Genomic DNA, 20,262 nt, shown 5'->3' with positions numbered 1-20,262 from the left:
TACTTAGAATGCACTTGCTACTCCTCCTCCAACTACAGCCCTCCCTCCCTGTCCAATTCATCTTCTAAACAAGGTCTCAGGGTGGGCCTGGCAGTACAACCAGGCCACCTCTCAGAAGAGCTACTCATGGACCTGTACCTGCTCCCAAGTAGAGCCCCCATCTCTCTGTGCCCAAGCCATAACCACACCCCGCCCTGAGGACAGTGAAGGGAAAACAGAATGGGCAGATACCAAAGCTGGTGGCTTTGCTTCTGTCTTTTATTTCTCTATCTGAGAAACACATGATCTTTTTTTTTTCTTTGCTTTTAAAATTCTAGAAATGTAAAGTGCAGAGTCCGAGAGAACCATGAGAGTAGACAAGGGATGATTTCTTCGTCATTCATCCCTGCCCAGATTTCTCCATCTCATTCCAAGGGACCATCTGTATCAGCTCGCTAACGAGTTTGGACGCGGTCCTCCTCACAGTGGGGAAGCTGCTGGAAGTTGTTTAAGCAGAGGAGTTATCTAATCAGATTTGTGACTTAGGAAGGCCACTCTGGAGAGGCAGGGATTGGGGAAAGCAGGTGTGGTACAGAAAGAGGTCAGTTTGAGGCCTCTGCAGTATCATGAGCCTAGTGCAGATCAATGTGAAATCTCTGGCCTGCTTCAATGCTCCTGGACATGAAGGCTAAAGACAGTGTGGATGATAAGACGAAAAAGGAGAAACAGCAGCGATCTCCACCGTTTCAGACTAAATGGCTGGAAGGCAACACTGACCACCCAATAGTGAAGGCTGGCCAATTTCACCATTTCATCTATGACACTCAGTGAAACGGGATTTGACGCCAAGGGGTAAAGCATTTTCAGGATTTGGCATATATTCACAAAATGACTCTAAGGAAGATTATATCAATATATTCTTTTACAAATAGCATATGAAAGACAGCACAGCACAGTTATTCCTGACCTGGAACCAGCAAGGGTTCAAATGCTAAGTTCTCCACCTAACAGCTATGTGACTTGGAGGAGTTACGTAACTGCTCAATGCCTGTTTCCTCATCTCTTAAATAAGGGAGATGGTAGAACCCAACTGAGTATCGTGAGGCTCGAATAAGTTGTCAGGAGTACAGGGTTTAGAATACTTGGTGCACTGCCTTGAGGTCTGTGCCTAGAATATAATTACCACTGAATATATATTATTCTCTGTGTCTGATCCAAAATGAGTATTGAAGAAGCAGAAAGTCCACTTTCAAAGATATGGAATTTCAACTTGCTTTTCTTTCTACATTGAACATTGAATTGCTCAGATGGTTCAATAAAAGAAGCTAAAAAAGCTAAAGAAAAATAACCTTTTTTTTTTTTTTAACCTGAGAAAGCTCATAAGAGAAAGGTGAAAAAACAAATTCTCAGGCACAGGCAGTACTCTGAGGCTGAGACTTTTGAAGACCCCAGAGCTTGCTTATAAATAGTATATTAAAACAAGCAAGAGCAATTTTCTCCTTTCGTCTTCCCTTATTGCCTAATTTTCCTCCCATACTATTTGCATAATGGATAAAAAGGCATCCATTATGCAAATGAATGATAGGGCTGTGAGGTTGCTTGTTGCCACAAACCTCGCTCCAGATGAAAAGAAGCTGCCACTAAGCCCTTCAATGTCTGCGGTCCAGCAGAAACTGCTCTGCTAGGTTGATTTCCAAAAGATAGAGGGAAATTATGAAGATGACAGGTCATTCATTTCCACTTGGTTTATTTTAAAAGGGGTACTATAGATGCTTTCCAGAAAATCAGTACAAAATATATAGATACTCGGTATCCTGGCATGTAAAATAAACTTTACAATCTATTTTGTTTCAAATGGCAAAAATTGTACTATGCACAGTCTTTACAATTTTAAGCATATGTTTTGCAAAAAAACAACCTCTGTTCTAGCTTGAAAATTAACCTATAACCGGTGCTTAAGAGTGTTCTCAAAATGTATGCATACATTCAATATGAATAAAAAGTGGTTTTAAGTAACATAATATTAGTGGATTTTCAAAACTTTATGCTTTAAACTGACCTAAAATTATCTTTAAGAGATATTACCAAAATTGACATTATTTATCTTGGAGTCAGAAATTCACTAAAATTTTAGAAGAATGTTTATTTTCTCTTTCTTCCAACACCTTCAAAACAAATGTAACAAATGAGCATTCTGAACAGAATCACTTGCCTGGAATAAATCAGTAGGACAGAAATAAAAAAACTAACTTCAAAATGTTTCTTCCCAAATCTTGAGATACACAGTTGGTGGAGAAGAAAGTGGCTAAAACAGAAAGTGATCTTTTATTCTAGCCTGGAATCCTTGATAACGCTTAGTTTTTTTCCAAGTGACTTTTTTTCAGGGACTTTTAAAAACATTTAAATGGTCCTCACATACTATGGGCTTCCCTGTTGGCTCAGACGGTAAAGAATCTGCCTGAAATGCAGGAGACCTTGGTTTGATCACTGGGTTGGAAGGAACCCCTGGAGGAGGGCATGGCAACCCACTCCAGTATTCATGCCTAGAGAATCCCTTGGACAGAGGAGCCTGGGGGGCTACAGTCCATGGGGTCCCAAGGAGTCGGACGCGACTAAGCAACTGAGGACACAGAGCACACACACGCTACAGATGAAGCTCCGCATGTAGTCTAACTCCTGCCCTGTCAGGTCAAGGATACGCGATTCAGGTTCACCCGCGATTCAGGAAGGAAGTGTATCCATTGCCTGAGCATCAGCAGCTGCAAACATCTATGTGAAAAATAATTTACAGAAAGACAGTACAGGTTTAAAGGCAAACATTAACAGGGTCAGTCATAAAGTGGAAGCAACTCATAGACAGCAAGATGATGTATTTCAACCAGATGAAAAGCAGATGACTTAAAAAACACACCTACCTAATTTCAGAGCAGAAGGGGTTACTTCAATTTCCCCACCGACTGGTTTAAATGCAGCCAGTTGGGCAGCCACTTCCGTCTCAAAAGCATCTGGGCTCTGCCGGCCTGCCGGGTTTCCACTGGGGCTCTCAATCTTGTGGAGTGGTTCTTGTTCGTCAAACACAGCAATCAGCTACAAACAAATCCAGTAACACTAATTACTTTGTAGGACACGCATACCACATGGACACTATCTAGCTGGTTGTGATCTTTATTTGCTTTTTTTTTCTAATAAAGGACCTCTTAAAACTGAAAACTTTAATGTTACTGTATCACAACTCTTAATTCAATATTATGTCTGAAGGGGTCACAGTCAGGAAATAATTAACAGTTTGCTTGTACATTCCTGGAATAGAGATCCACTTTTGGCTAACCTTCTGGAAGGAATGAAATGGCCCACTCCTCCCCTCACTTTCCTTTCTAATGTGCCTAACAGGACATCAGCATCTCTTTCTTTTAAGAGTATTGTCAAACATGAAAGCTGAATATGCAGAATGTGAACAACAGACTTACATGGTAGGAGAGAACATTCCAGTGTCAAAGAGCTAAAGACATGATAAAACTGCTAATTGTCCTTTTAGATACAACCATAATAAGCAGAGTCATACATACACATGTATATTTATATGCAATCTGTGCTTATCTTGTACACGTAGTTTTCCCATTTGGATTCATGCCTGTAATTTTGGTCTTTTCCTTCATGACTAACTCCGTGTTGACTGGCTTAAGTCCAATGAAACTAAAAGTCAGGACTTTATTTATTCCAATCTTCATCTCAAATTTATTTCATAGAAGAACTAGGTGTCTCATCATTATTATAAAACATTTAATTGTCAGTCTTCAAGTCATTTGTTTTAAAATACAGGCAACATTCAATAACCAAGTAATTGTGCAAACATTGCCATATAAATGGCAAAGACAGCCCCAAATGAATCTACATTTTTGGCCAGCAAACAGCATCATGATAGAAACTTCCAATGTCTCTCATTGGAAAAGTGGGAAAGTCCAAAGCTGATGTGGAAAAGTCCAAATGCGAGTGCAGTAAGTGGCTCAGCGAAGTTACTGTCAATCCAATAAAATGTAGTCTACAAAATGCAAATCTAGAAAACTGCTAGTAAATCCTTAGATATTTTCATTCATTAAATAAAACAAATCTACTTATCATTCAAACATTTTTCAGGTAAGGCATTCAAAGCCCCATTCATAAGGGAACCTTGTTGGCAATAGTATTAATAACACCAGTGCAGGGTTAACCAATCAAAACATCATAAATTCAAGTTCAGCCTTTCAAAAGAAATGAATACAATTAGGGATATGCAAATTGGCTATTCAAAAATAATTTTCATAATTGACTACTCATTTCCAGTATGGAGACTTCTTTAATTGGAAAACCCAACAATCCTCTCACCACAGGAAAAAAATGCTACTCCCAAGGCATTATTTTTAATTCTTGAAATTGAAGACATACATTTTCTATTTTTAAATTGGTAGCACTGATGAACCAATTTGAGATAAGACTTAAATGGATTAATAATGAAAGATTATTCTAGTATAAAAATAATCAGGAGAACTATATCTTTCTAATCATCTGTCCAAAATGAAGAGTTTAACACTTTAAATCCTGAAAAGAAAAATAAAACCAACTTTTAAACTGTGATAGAAGTGCTATTTTCATCACTATTTTGGTGACATGATTTCAATTTTTGCATGCTGGTGAATTCTATCACATACTTGTAATATTCATTTTAATATATTAATCAACAAGGCAAAGTGGCTTATTTTACTAGTACTACAAACAGTTTTGCGTAAGTTTTTCTTCTTGCTACATCCTTACGTCTTAGCGTATCCTATGCACCTGAAATGATGGGGAACAGAGACATAGAATATCAATCAGTAGTGTAATCCAAAAGCTTAAAATTGATAACTCATAAATAAATCATTATCTATGTCTCTTACATAATCATCTCTCCTTAAGCTTCTTCACTGTTTTCCATATTATTATTATATCTACATTAGGTCACAGCATACATAGTAACAATTCTATACCCGTTTGCCTAGTGGGACCACAGGGTAGATAATTTGTTTCCCAAAGTTACAAACAGTAATTTGTAATAGGGGCCATTCCATCGATTCAGACCACTGTAAGCATTTTCTGAAACAAAAGCTGTAAAAAGAGAGGCTGCACTGTGAAATATCTGCAGTTTGTCCAGGATGATGCTACGCCCTGAAGAATGTGTATTCTACTCTTCAGAGATAGGGGCAATATGTGGCTTTCTCAAAGATGATGACAGTGAGACCTGGAGGCTCCCCAACTCTCATCAACTCTCTGATTAATTAATTGCTTAGTCTGTCTCCCAATCCCATGATTGAAAGGAGTTATCTCTGCAGAACCTCCTCTGGATGTCTGTATGAATGGATGAAATAAAGTCTCTCCTCCTGGAAAGAAGAGAATCAGTTCCTGAATCTGTGGCATCCAGACAAAGCCACCAGCACCACAGGTGCTGGGTGATAAGAGACCCTGCATCCAGTCTTCATCTCAACAGCTACAATATACCCAGTCTTCAACCTGCTTCCACATTGACAATCAATTTAAACTCCGTGTTGTAGGTCTTTGTTAGCTGGACTGCTGATTTATCAGAACACCTACATTACTGGTGACCCAGTTCCTGGTAACAGTGTTACAGAGATATGTTAATTAACATAAACCACTGTTCTAGTCCCTCAGCAGAAGGCAGACTGACCTTCAAATTGTCCAGTTCATGAAAAAGGCCTTCCTCCACCACTGAACCCATTCAAAATGACTTTTCCCACAGAGATGACCTGAACATTAAAAGGTGATTTATATTTTTATTAAAAACAATTCTGTAAAGATTCCATTTAGACTGAATTTCGGTAGCATGTGGAAGATTTTTTCACCAACTCTATAGAGACTGCAGTAATCTAAACTTTATGCAAAATGCAAATAGGCAATATTTAATTTGGAGGCCTTCCTCTTCTGCTGCTCTATCCATCTTCTGGTGCCCCGTCTGCTCTCCTTCTGTGATGCCAGTATTCTCATGTCATCCAGTACAGCACTGACATTTCCCTAAGACCCCATGGTCCAGAATGATATGTTCAAACAGACTTGACTTCCAATCAAAACTCCCATCCCTGCAGATCTCTCTCAGCATTTAGGCATCTAATCCCCAGATACACACAAGAAGGTCAGTCTACAAATATGCTATTAACTTTCCCATCGAAAAAACAAAACAGCCTTTTCAGGACTCACCCCTACAGATACCACCCTATTTCTCACTTTCCATCTAAAGCAAAATTTGAAAGTTGTCCACAGAGCAGTCTCTGATCTCCACCCTCCCATTCTTTTCCTGAGGCCACTACAGCCAAGCTCTCACCCCTCTCTTTCACTGAAACCACTCTTATCAGATCAGAAACAATCTCTACAGTGCTAAATTCAAAGTCATGTCTCTGGTTTGATTTTAGGACACAGTCGATCATTGCTTTCTTTTTAAATGACTTTCTTCACTTGTCTTCCAGGATACCACTTCTCAGGTTTATCCTCAATACCCTGGCCTTTCCATTCAGTTTCCTTTTCCTCATCTCTAAAAATGTTAAAAAGGCTACCCCTAAATTTGCATGGTGATTACATTTGTCTCATGGCAAAGATATAACAGTATGCTGGTAAATCTCAAACTTAAATCTCCAACCGAGAGCTTCTCTGAACTCCAGCCTCACGTGGTCAATTGCCTAACCTAACATGAAGACTGAGTAATCCTTAATCCCTCTTTCTTTCTCATCCCCCTTTCTCATTATTTCTCATAAACCTCACACACATCCAATTTGTCAATAAATGTTAAAATATACCCAGAGCTTGACTACTTCTCACCACCTTCACTGTCACCTCTTTGGACCCAGATATCACAGCCTCTCCCATGGGTTACTGCAAGGGCTTCCTGACCCAGCTACTTATTTACACACATGCTCCCTTTCCACCCACTTTCAACATGGCAGCCAGCATGACTGTGCTCAAACATAAGGTGGATTGCATCTCTCCTCTGATCAGAACCTTTCCACCTCACTTAGAATGAAGCCCAAGTCCTCCCAATGCTCTGCATGGTAACGGGCTCCCAGTGAAGGTTCTGACCTCTTAGCTCTCCCTTGTTCTCAGGATTCTATCCTGCTCTGCCCTCTTTATCCCTCTCTGTGTCTTTATGTTTGCTCTTCTCTTTCCCTGATATGGTCTTCCACCGGATACCTGCATGGCTTTTTCCTCGATCCTTCACATCTTTATTGAAATGTCAGGCTTTCACCGGCCACACTATCTAAATTGAAATCTACTCCCACACCTCGCATGCTCCATTTTTCTTCATAGCATTTGTCACCCCTCAATGCTATGTCTTTTCGTATTTGTCTTATTTATTGCCCATCTCCCTGTAAAACTCCCTAGGAAAACTTTGCTAGATTGTAAGCTCAAAGAAGACAATGATTTTTGTCAGTTTCGCTGTTTGCTGTACTCCATTGCCTAGAAAAGTGAGTTAGACATACTAGGCACCCAACATATATTTGTTAAAATGAGTGAAATGAAGCAAAAAAAAAATGATACCTAATATAGCAATGAAAGGTAGCTAGATTTTTCATGTGCTTTTAGAACACTAAAATTATTTATTAATGAAAGAGTATAAATGACAAATATAAGCCCATATGACACTCAATGCATTCTCACCATTATTATTAATGTCTCCATTTTGTTTGTATGGGGAAGACATTCCTTATTTTCTAGTCAACACCAGGGGAAATTGCTTCTGTTCTAGAAATGGAGATTGTGTGTCTTCTCTTTCCTTTTCATGCTCATTTTTCAAAGGGAAAATTTGCTGATTTGGTTTCTGAAGGAGTGGAAGTTTGAAAGGTGGATGTGGATGGAGAGATGGGCAGGGTTAGCAGTGTGGCCCCAGACTTGCCCTTGTCTGATTTTTTCTAATAGGCAACTTTGATTTGTCTGGTGTGAAGCTTCTCAATGTGTCCCAAAAAGTAGCTTAAAAACAAATGTGAATAAATCTCCAGGGGAGTGGAAGAACAGCCTGAACTGCCATTAAGCTCAAAACTGAAGCACTCAGCTTTTATTTTACAAATTCATGTAAATATTTACCAGCTTTCCATGTTTGACTTAAGAGGAAAAGATTTTCTCTTTAATTGCCAGTAATACTAAGGCAAGGACTTCCCCTCATGGCTTGGCAGTAAAGAATCCACCTGCAATGAAGGAGCCACAGGTTCGATTCCTGGGTTGAGAAGATCTCCTGGAGGAGGGCATGACAACCCACTCCAGTATTCTTGCCTGGGGAATCCCATGGACAGTAGAGACTGGTGGGCTACAGTCCATGGGGTCCCAAAGAGTTGGACACAACGGAAGCAAATTAGCACACATGTACACAATAAGGCAATGATCTCGTGTTTTGCACCTGCTTTTGAGAGGTCAAACTGGAGTGTATTTCTCAGGTAAATACCTACCTTGGAAAATGAACTGACGAAAACACATGAAAATAGACCCATTAATGTGGTATGCACATTTTTTAAAAAAAATAACTACATCTCAACTGCTAATGATGATGTGTTCCTAATTCAAAGACTAGGTTTAGTTTGGTAACCACAAGTATCCCCTGACTACTCCTTCCCCAGTGGGTATCAGGAAGGAACGTCTGAAATTAGAATTTGCCTAGAAGATATATCATGTATAAGCTTTATTTTAAAAACATAGTTCAATCTTTTTTCATGTTTAACTTGTAAAGGTCAAAGTATTATAAAAATCAACAACAACAACTACCTCAAAGATCAAAAAGAAATAAAAGAGCTTTGGGTAATTTGCAATATCCATGACCTGGAATAACAGACATGATCAAAAGAGCCACGTGCTCTGCACAATCTCACATCATCGACATCTCTTCAAAGACTCAGACCTATTTTTATACTCAAATAAGGTAGAACTGTGTGTGTGCAGGCATAGGTATGTTTTGGGAGTGAGTGGGGTGGTGGGTGGAAGTAGAATATGAATGCCCTCGATGACAACCCTAACATGCCTAAATGCTTAGCACAGAGCCTGGTACACAAGGGAAGGTTAAACGCTGATTCCTTTTCCTCTCACAGCGAGCCTTCCCTGACTCCCAGACTGCGTCCCACTTGACTTGTTTATTCCTATTCTGCTTTTACTTTGTTGCTTCTCTTTAATCTCTTCATCACAGGATTGACAGAGGAACAGAGAAAGTATCGAGATCAAACACATCAAATAGGTAATTTTTGTTTTTCTTTTTTCCTTGCTCTTCATCACACAAGAACACACAACCTTTAGACATGCAGTGCAGTTCCCCGCCTAGCAGTACATGGTTTGCGCTGTCTGTTCTATTTTTACCATAACTTGAAGCAATATACCAATGCCTTTAGTTTTTACCCTGACGAGTAAATATTTTAATAATAAATGTCACCAAGTGCATTTATAACAGAGTCCCTCAATATTCATGATGTGGTTTGCTCTGTAGACAGCCTATAGCATTCTGTCACTTTTATGGTCTGAGTTTTTATAATCTGATGATATTATAGTCTACACAGAGAATAAAAAAGTGATCTAAATTCTCACAGAACATAATAAGCTATATTTACAAAATATTTTTTCAGATTAGTAATTACATTGAGAAATATGTGACTATTTTATAACATGTCAAATGAACTAACATACCACTAAGAAAGGCTTATTTGCCATATTGAGTTCTTTGGGTTCAACTGTTGAATTTAACAATGTACTACTTTTTTAACTGTTTCATACATATTCCATGTTACCAACAACTGTCAAGTGGAGTTAAAAGACAAAGAACAAAGGCAGCATCCTACAAAATAAAATTGGAATCATTTGTCTCAAATCTTAATAAACACAATTAAATCTAAGTAAGACTGTGAAATTACAACAATTTCACAAGTAGAGGAAAACACATTATCACCTTTGGGAAGAGAATGAAACTGCAGAACTCATTTAAATGTATGCATCTGCTTGTAACTAAATAACAACTGGCTATTGAGCTAATTTTATGCCACTTAAAAGTTTGAAAATGGATCTTTTTCCTTCATAGGATTTTTGACAGCCAGCTAAATGCATTTAATCTGGATTTTAAAAATTAACAGGCTCATATCAGCATCTTCATCAGATGCTACTATGAGGTCTAGCAACCTCAGAGGAAGTATGTAACACCTCTGATTCTCAGAAACTTCAAACGACATTCAGTAAATGAGATAAAACCAATTTTCATTTCCTCTCCAAACTGAAAATCAATAATAGAGAACTTTATAAACTTTACAGCATTAAGTTTCATTCTAAAGAAAATAACAAAAATGTGCCTAAATAAAGTCACCCATATATCAGCCAAAAATACATTTGCTTACTCTAATTATGTAGTAAGTTACTAAAAACTCAGGTATACATTAAACACGTTTTATACTGAATCATATTTTTCTTATAACTACCTTGAATTAAAATTTCCAAGATGATGTTACTACTGACAAGTTTAAGAGAATCTTGCATTTGTTTTGCTGCATTCTCTACTTTCCTTAGTAATAACAGCTCACCATTCATGAAACACCATTCAGTACTCATATCTAATACACACAAGGGAAGCCTGCAAAGCCCCTTCCTCTGGCAGTGGTCAGGCAAAAGGTCTCAGCGGAGGTCAGCTGGCAGTCACCATGCCCTAACCATAGACAACCTGGAAGCAGCTATAGAAAAAGCAAACAGCCACAAAAACCAGAAGAAAGTCTCAATCACCATCAGGAGGTCAGATTGATGTCAGTCAGAAATATAAAAATATTCAATATACCTGCCTCGTCAGTAATATTTCCACTGCCTCTGAATTATACATATTAAACATAACAGACAAAGAAAGTGGAAAATACTTGGGTTAAATGTGTTGGGTTTTGCCAATCCACTGGATGGCTTTGCTTGCCATTTACCCAGCCAATCACTAGATGGTTCACTAATGTTATCCAATCCCAAGAACTCTGACAGTCTTGGGAGAGTACACATTAGCAATGAAGATACAACCTGGGTTGTTTTAAAACGTGCACACATAAACACATAAGTGACTTTCTCTTCAAGCTATTTTCATCTAAATCACACACATTTAATCTGCATTTTTGAAAGATTATTCTATCTGAAACGAATTACCTCTGGCACCAGAAAAAATAAAATAATAGCATATGGAAAATATTTTGTCATTTATAAAGCATATACATATTTACAATGTTGTAACATTGACACTATTATTTCATTTTTGTAGCCAAACCAAAGCTGTAACTGTCTCAGAAATATAGTTTGGCAGTCTCTTAGTCAAGATCCAGTGCTATCACGACCATCAGAGATACATATGTCAACAGATCCCTGAAGGCAGCCACTTGCTGAAATGTAAGGGTGCTATCCCTCTGCAGGGCTTATCCCATTACAACAAAATGCCATGCTCCCTCTGGCCAGGTACTCGCATATCCATTGCCAGGGCCCCAATCCACTTCTGATTTCCAGTCCAGTTCCCTGACATTTACCCACAACACTTCTGCCAGAGAAGTCTTCCATCACACAGATCTGGAATGGTCTACCTCAGCTCTTTTTTTTTTTTTCATTACATATTCTCATGGCTTTCAAAATGAATTTCAAGCCTTCCATATGAGACCTTCCACCAGGTTCTGTGATGTTTCCATAATATTGTATCCTTGTCTCGTCATCACCAATCACATGATACTAAGATCCTTGACTTACCTGCCTCTATCTAAAAGCAAACTGCAAGCTACTTGAAACTATGGGTCACATCATTTAAAATATATTTAACAAATACTCTATAGCCCTCAGTATGCAGGTGGGCTTCCTTGATGGGTCAGCAGGCAATGAATCCACCTGCAGTACAGGAGACAGAGGAGACGCTGGTTCAATCCCTAGGTCAGGAAGATTCCCTGGAGAAGGGAGGTGGCCGCCCACTCCACTATTCTTGACTGGTTTCCCTGCTGGCTCAGATGGTAAAGAATGTGCCTGCACCTGGATTCAATCCCTGGGTCGCAAAAGTCCCCTGGAGAAGGGAATGGCTACCTACTCCAATATTCAAGACTGAAGCATTCCGTGGACGGAGGAACCTGGCAGGCCACAGTCCATGGGGTCACAAGGAGTCTGACATGACTGAATGACTAACACACCACCATGCACTAGGCACTGTTCGAAGAGCTTACATATATGGTTTAAGAGTCTAAGAAATCCTATGAGAAAAGCACCATTTTTCCCATTCTACATATCAGAGAATGAAAGTACAGTTGACTTGATATGCCATGCTCCTACTATGGTACATGGCGGAGAGAAAGAGGTCAGATAAATGAGTGATTTGAATGCCTTGCTATATTTGAGAGGAAAAACAAAACTTCTCTTATATGGATGTCAACACTTTCGTGTGGGTACCACCTCCCTGTGGCCTAATTTTCCATCCACGTGGAAATAAAGGTAACCTCCATTAACATGCATGCTCCTATATAAAGGGTAAAACAATTTCAGCCCATCCTTGAGGTTGAATCAAACACTTGATCGTACAATTTATCCATCTAAAATCCACTTAGTTCATCATAATCACAATCCTGTTTCCAGGTGGACTACATTTATCTATTCGATATTCCTTAAAAGAAACTGTAAAACAGATTGCACATTAACATACCTGGACATGGAACAACAGACTGGTTCCAAATAGGACAAGGAGTACGTCAAGGCTGTATATTGTCACCCTGCTTATTTAACTTCTATGCAGAGTACATTATGAGAAACACTGGGCTGGAAGAAGCACAACCTGGAATCAAGATTGCTGGGAGAAATATCAATAACCTCAGATATGCAGATGACACCACCCTTATGGCAGAAAGTGAAGAGGAACTAAGAAGCCTGTTGATGAAAGTGAAAGAGGAGAGTGAAAAAGTTGGCTTAAAGCTCAACATTCAGAAAACTAAGATCATGGCATCTTGTCCCATCACTTCATGACAGATAGATGGGAAAACAGTGGAAACGGTGTCAGACTTTATTTTGGGGGGCTCCAAAATCACTGCAGATGGTGACTGCAGCCATGAAATTAAAAGATGCTCACTCCTTGGAAGGAAAGTTATGACCAACCTAGATAGCATATTGAAAAGCAGAGACAATACTTTGCCAACAAAGGTCTGTCTAGTCAAGGCTATGGTTTTTCCAGTGGTCATGTATGGATGTGAGAGTTGGACTGTGAAGAAAGCTGAGCACCGAAGAATTGATGCTTTTGAACTGTGGTGTTGGAGAAGACTCTTGAGAGTACCTTGGACTGCAAGGAGATCCAGCCGGTCCATTCTAAAGGAGATCAGTCCTGGGTGTTCATTGGAAGGACTGATGCTGAAGCTGAAACTCCAATACTTTGGCCACCTCATGCAAAGGGTTGACTCACTGGAAAGGACCCTGATGCTGGGAGGGATTAGGGGCAGGAGGAGAAGGGGGTGACAGAGGATGAGATGGCCGGATCGCATCACCGACTCAATGGACATGATTTTGAGTGAACTCCGGGAGTTAGTGATGGACAGGGAGGCCTGGCGTGCTGTGATTCATGGGGTCACAAAGAGTCGGACACGACTGAGCGACTGAACTGAACTGACTGATACCTAGTTTTGAAACAAACATAACTGTACAGTGTTGTCCATTACATTCGACTGTTAGAAGAACCCTGCTCATCTGTGCTAATGACTGCAATCCAGGGTGTATTGCTTAATTTTGTGGATTAATGAGTAAGCAATCAAATGTGATTTTAAGTCATGATTTTAACAAACATATTATTCATTTATTTTGACAAGTATTTTAATTCATGTGACTTGGCTACAAATAGGCAGTCTATTTCATTAAAAAAAAAGAAAAGAAAAGAAACTTTTGTGTTCTTAGATAATAAACCTTGGTGGAGAATAATGGCAAAGGCATCATCTTTTGAAGACAGATATAGAATTGATAGGTTGATAGAAAAAACAATGAGACCTAAAATTTTCAAACAGAGAATGCTTTTGCATGCACTTGAGCTATACACAATATGTTTAGGAGTTGTAAACCACACAGAATATTCTAAATAAGCTAGGTCAGTGCTGGCCTGAGGCAGGTACCCCCTAGCCTGTCACCTTTGTGGCTTCAAACACAAGTTTCAGCAGCTTCACCTGCCCCTGAGGTGGCCTCATAGTCCTGCTCTTAGAACCTCAAAGCTAGGCAAAGTTGTGAGTGGACTACAAATATGAGCTAATTTCACAACTCTCTGAAAATTAGCCGGTGATTAATTGGTGCTTCATTTCATCAGGCTGGGAGGGAACAGACTCTTCAGCACGGACACATTTAGCAAATTGGCCTGAGCCCTGGCTGACTGACCTCGTGACAGGTCCGATGATGTTCTACCTTCTCTGGGATTTCAAGACAGGTAAGCAACTGGTGGAGATGACAGAAAGGTCAGTGTGCAGTCTGATTGAGGGACGAGAAAACACTCCCCTTAAACATTGCACTTAGACTCAGATCCTCCTTGTCACGGGTGACAAGGCTTCAAAGCCGATATTTAAAAAAAATTAACACTGCAGTCGCAGGTGGGTTTAACTCCTGCACGCCTTCTGTCTAAGTGGTAGAGCTAACCTTTTCCTTTAGCTTCTAATTGCCCTACATCTCCTTAACTCGTGATAATGTGGCCAACCCTGCTGGGATGGGTGTTGACTTTGGGAGCCTCTAAATGTCAAGATTTGTAATTATGATTGTGGGTGTATTAAAATCACAAAGAATGATTCCTCGCTAATTGGGGCCTGAAGACAGGAAGCCTGGGGTCCTTGTTCTTTGCTTACAGTCACAGGAGGTGTGTTACCTCCTCCAAGAGCAGTTTCATCCTAGGTCTTATCTTTAATTGTGGAAAGATGGTCTTTGTCAGTCAGTTGTAAAATTTTAATGTTAGTGCAAAACGCCTTCCTAAAATATCTAAAACGTATTTCGTAGGCATAAAAACTATGATTGCTAAGTCAAAAATTAATATGTACCGAGCCTACTTATTGGCCAAAATGTAATCTAAGTTTTGAAATGAGGACTGGCCCCAAAAATCCAGGTTGCTATGACCATCCACAATAACTTCATTTCAAAAATCAGTCTTCATCCCAATACTTCCTAAACCAAGGGTCTCTTGTTTACATCTTGCCACTTCCAGGGATAAAGAAAAGTATGGGGGCAAGAAGGCACTGGGGGGTCATAGCCTCCACCAGTGCCCTGCAGCCAACTGTGTATGTACTATGTATATCTTGGGGATTGTGGTGGGGAAGGGACAGAGGGAAAATCAACAAAACTTCAAAGGATGTGGTTCCAAGACTTCTGCAAACACACAGTAGAAAAGATACACAGGATCAGCTCAAATCCCAGAAAACTACTGCTACAATGTTTGTTTTTCCTCTGGTCTTCTTTTTGAAGTATTTATATATACACACACACACACACACACACAGATAGATAGATACACCTTAACATTACATAAACCATACTGCTGCTGCTGTTGCTGCTGCTGCTAAGTCGCTTCAGTCGTGTCCGACTCTGTACGACCCCAGAGACGGCAGCCCACCAGGCTCCCCCGTCCCTGGGATTCTCCAGGCAAGAACACTGGAGTGGGTTGCCATTTCCTTCTCCAATGCATGAGAGTGAAAAGTGAAAGTGAAGTCGCTCAGTCGTGTCCGACTCCTAGTGACCCCGTAGCACACAATTCCATTTTCTGATATTCTCACTTAGCATTTTCTTGTAGGCAATCTTCTCTAATTTTAGTTTGCAAATAAATAAATAAAATGAAGAAAATTCACGACTGGCTAGTTCATAGCATAATTAGCCATATTATAATTTAGCTTATTCTGCCATTCTGGATGCATGAAAGCAGAGGTTATTTTTGCATAGTACTATCATTTTCTCAGTCTTTGAAGATTTTGCAGACAAAAATCATATCCTCTTGTTTAAGGTCAATTTTTTGATTATTAGTTATATTGAAAATATTGTTATAAGCTAGTTTTGTTTCTTCAATGGATTCTCTCTTCATACCTTATACTTTCCATTTTCCTATTATTGTTTCTTATCAAAATAACTGAGCTATTTAAATACATTGTTTGTCTTTTTTAACTTTTCAAGTTTTCTTTTTGGTAATTTATCTTTTTTTTTTTTTTCATTGTATGGTATTCCATTTACTTAAAACCTTCCTTTAAATCTTCAAAGGTCCCTTGTAAATAGGTACTCATCTGGAACCAGTAATACTTTATGATGGCAAATAGTAAAACAATGTTGGTTTCATTTAATTTACTACTTTGATAGTCCCTTAAGAGAGAGCAGGTGGGAAATGTTTTGATTGATGGGCCTTTGGTTTTTAAATCATCATTCATATTCTAAACAAATACAGATGGACAGAAGCTATTACAATGAAGAAATCACAAATAAAATTTAATATTTCAATGATTTTATAATCCAAACGTCTGTCATTATTTTTGTAAAATCCTAATGTTTAAATTCCATATTTACTTTGTTATTAAAATGTAAAAACATAATAAAAGTTGTTCAAAAAATTTTATGTTATTGAAGGCTCTAAAATTCTCTTATTTTTTTATCCCCCAGACAAGAGATATTTTTAGCTTTAATATCTTTAACCTGTCTTCTATATCACCTACCATCAAGGTATCAATTATGTTTATTGCTTTCCTGTAAACTGTCTCCCTGTCCCTAATTTTGCCAAGGATCGAAAACTCTAGAAAATAATTATTTACAGTAATAATGTGTAAAAAATAAGGTATGCATGTCTTTAACTCTCACCCGAGTCTCCTTTTCATTGTTTATTTAGAAGTGTAATTGTCATAGGTAAGCTGACATTGCCCTAATGACTACTGGCTAGGTAGCTCCATTTTTCTATCTTACCAACATACTCTGTTATATTCTGTCATCCAATCTGTTCTGTCAGTTAATACCACCTTCAAATAAATTTCAAACTTAATGACATTCATTTCATCTACAACATGGAAGCTGCATGGCACTTCTTAATGAGTCAGGAAACAAAAATTCTCAGAGAGTTAATTTGTTAAATAAATATGAAAAGGTCTGTTTATAAATACACACAATTAACTTAAAGATATAAACCTGGGCAAATTCAATCCATCATATAGATAAGCTAAATAAGTGGCATGTCAATAAGATAGTAATAGAAGTCAGGAAAATGATGTCAGAGGTGAATAAACTAGCAGGGTCATTTTAAGTATAATCCAGTTTAAGGGATCCACTGGAATAAGGAACAAGTTTGCAGTCCTGCTATGAGGATACTTTTACTGTGGAATGGGTGAGACCTGGGGATTACAGCGTGGGATCATTAAACTCATGAATCTAGGCCCGAGTTCGTAACTTCTGGGGCCAAGTGCAGAATGAAAGCATGGGGCCCTGTTCAAAACACTGAAAGAATTCCAAGATGGCAATTGCATGGGGCCCTGAGGAACCGCACGGGTCACATACCCATAAAGTTGGCCCTGCTGGAATCACAGACCTTTCTAAACTTATTCTGGTTTCATTTTTCCCACATAATCTGATCGCAATTTGATATCCCACTTTATTCTCTCAACAGAGAGAAAATCTGCTGGCTAGTGGATATGCAATGTCTAGTTCCCTTGGCAGGAATTATACATTTGTTTATAGTCCTGAGTCTGGTTATAGCCTAGTTGAAGTCAGAAGCCTTGAATCAAATCAGTCTGGAGCAGTGAGAAAGCATAGTTTATGGAACTGCAGTGCCTGGACCCTGTGTTGTGGTGGGTGGGGCTGGGAGTGGAGGGAGACTCAAGTATTATACGCTTTCTGGCGAAAACTCTTCTGTAAACTCCCTCTTCTTCAGTCTTCCATTTGAAAGTCTAGTTCATATTTATTCACTTAAACGCAATACTGGCTTGGAAGATAGCTTAAATCAAAGGGAAATGCTGGAATGTTTTTTCTTGTTTTTCATTTAAATGAGAGCACTATAACTTTGTAATGTGAGAAATGTCATTACAATGGCAGTCATATTACAATAAATAAATGTATCAAAGTAACATTGTATAAATTCCTTTCTCAGAATCCACAGTAGTTGGGAATCTAGACTCTGGAGCCAGACTGAAGTCACTCAGTCGTGCCCGACCCCTTTGTGACCTCATGGACTGTAGCCCACCAGGCTCCTCAGTCCATAGGATCTTCCAGGCATGAATACTGGAGTGGGTTGCCATTTCCTTCTCCAGGGGATCTTCCCAACCCAGGGATCGAACCCAGGTCTCCTGCATTGTAGGCAGACACTTTATCGTCTGAGCCACCAGGGAGCCGGACTATGTGAGTTCAAACCACTTTCTAAATGTAGGGAAGTTACGTAGTTTCTTTGAGCCTCAAGCATTTATCTATTTTGAATAATGAGGAGGATAGTAGTGGACATTTATTGAGCACTTATTATTTTTAAACATATAATAGCAAACTGTATTATCTCAGGTGTTTTTCATATCCCTCTAGAGGTTGCTGCTGTTTTTTGTTGGTTAGTCTCTAAGTTACATTGTTTTTTTTTCCCCATAACTGGGGACACTGAAGAGTTAGATGGCTTACCTGCCCACTATGTAATAAAGCCAAGATCAGAAGCCCATCCAACTTCAGCATCTCCTCATTATTCTGAGCCTATCTTTTGAGTTGTTGCATTATTGATAAATGAGACACAACTTTCCAGAGTCCCTTGCCACAAAAAATAAAGTCCAGCCCCTAGCTATTATTACAATTATCATTGTTATCATTATTTTTATTATTGATCAAAATCCCTATTCATACTTAACACCCAATTCAATTTGTATCCTGAATAATATCTGGTATCTAAAGATTAAATATGTGCCTAATGTAAGAATATACCTTAACATTGTCTAATTAGAAAAAAACAAAGTCAATGGAAAGAGACCAAATAATTCCCACCCAGAGCAATACTGGACTGAATATTTGACTAATAATATAGACTTGATTTATAAAACTTTCAGCTATGAAATTAAAAGATACTTGCTCCTTGGAAAGAAAGTTACAACAAACCTAGACAGCATATCAAAAAGCAGCGACATCACTATGCTGACAAAGTTCTGTATAGTCAAAGCTATGGTTTTTCCAGTAGTCATGTATGTGGATGAATCATACAGATGTGAGAGTTGGACCATCAAAAAAGCTGAGTACCAAAGAATTGATGCTTTCAAATTGTTGTGCTGGAAAAGACTCTTGAGAGTTCCTTGGACTGCAACAAGATAAAAACAGTCAATCCTAAAGGAAATCAACCCTGAATACTATTGGAAGAACTGATGCTGAAACTCCAATACTTTGGCCACCTGATGTGAAGAGTTGACTCATTGGAAAGGACCTTGATGCTGGGAAAGATTGAAGGCAGGAGGAGAAGGGTGGGGGCAGAGGATGAGATGGTTAGATAGTATTACTGACTCAATGGACATGAATTTGAGCAAACTCTGGGAGATAATGGAGGACAGAGGAACCTGGCATGCTGTGACACACAGGGTCACAAAGAGTTGGACGTGACTTAGCAACAATAAACAGACCAATATCTGAAAAATGTGACTTTTCTTCAACATTATATATATATATTAAGTAAAAGATATAATGTTATTAGTAGGTGTATCATCATGACAAGTGATAAGCATCAAATGAAAAATTAACAGAAAAACAAAGATGTTGATGAGGATTTAGAAGTTACTAATTATAGCATACCATTTATCTCACGGTTTGTATCTAGTTTCTACTCACAGAGTATTGACATTAGGACTAGGAGAAATAATTCTCTTCCACAGAAATATTAATATAATCTTTGTTGTTGTTGTTCAGCCTCTAAGTCGTGTCTGACTCTTTGCGACCCCATGGACTGCAGCATGCCAGGCTTCCCTGTCCTTTACTGTGTCCAGGAGAGTTTGCTCAAATTCATGTCCATTGAGTCAGTGATGCAATCTAACCATCTCATCCTCTGGAGCCCCGTAAAACATAATTCAGACAGAAACTGCTTGCAGAAACTGTATTTCGTAACAGCATGTTTGGATGAAATGGAATGGAGATGCTGTCTTCTGTTAGTATCCTTCACACAGGTTTCATGACTGGAAATGCTGTGCAGCATTTCTCAGAAAGTACCCTAGAAAGTCTGTACAGTTAATCAGCTTTAGAAAGACTCCACTCTTATAATTTATTTTGTTTTTATAGAAAAAAAGACTTGGAAATGTTCCTGTGAGACATGGAAAAGTACCAAGATCTGTCAAAGAT

The 20,262-nt window shown here is 38.8% G+C and overlaps 1 protein-coding gene across 2 annotated transcripts in view; it reads right to left on the bottom strand.

Moving 5' to 3' along the window:
* The window catches only part of PARD3B (par-3 family cell polarity regulator beta), a 1,151,446-nt gene that overhangs the window by 692,500 nt on the left and 438,684 nt on the right, over positions 1–20,262 (bottom strand). For both annotated transcript variants that reach the window (XM_061382241.1, XM_061382248.1), the window contains exon 3: positions 2,895–3,066. In XM_061382241.1, coding sequence (XP_061238225.1) covers positions 2,895–3,066 — 172 coding nt within the window. The remainder of the gene's footprint in view (positions 1–2,894; positions 3,067–20,262) is intronic.

This window comes from Bos javanicus, chromosome 2 (genome assembly GCF_032452875.1).
Source record: "Bos javanicus breed banteng chromosome 2, ARS-OSU_banteng_1.0, whole genome shotgun sequence".
NCBI lineage: Eukaryota > Metazoa > Chordata > Mammalia > Artiodactyla > Bovidae > Bos > Bos javanicus.
This window is presented reverse-complemented; position numbering and strand designations above follow the sequence as displayed.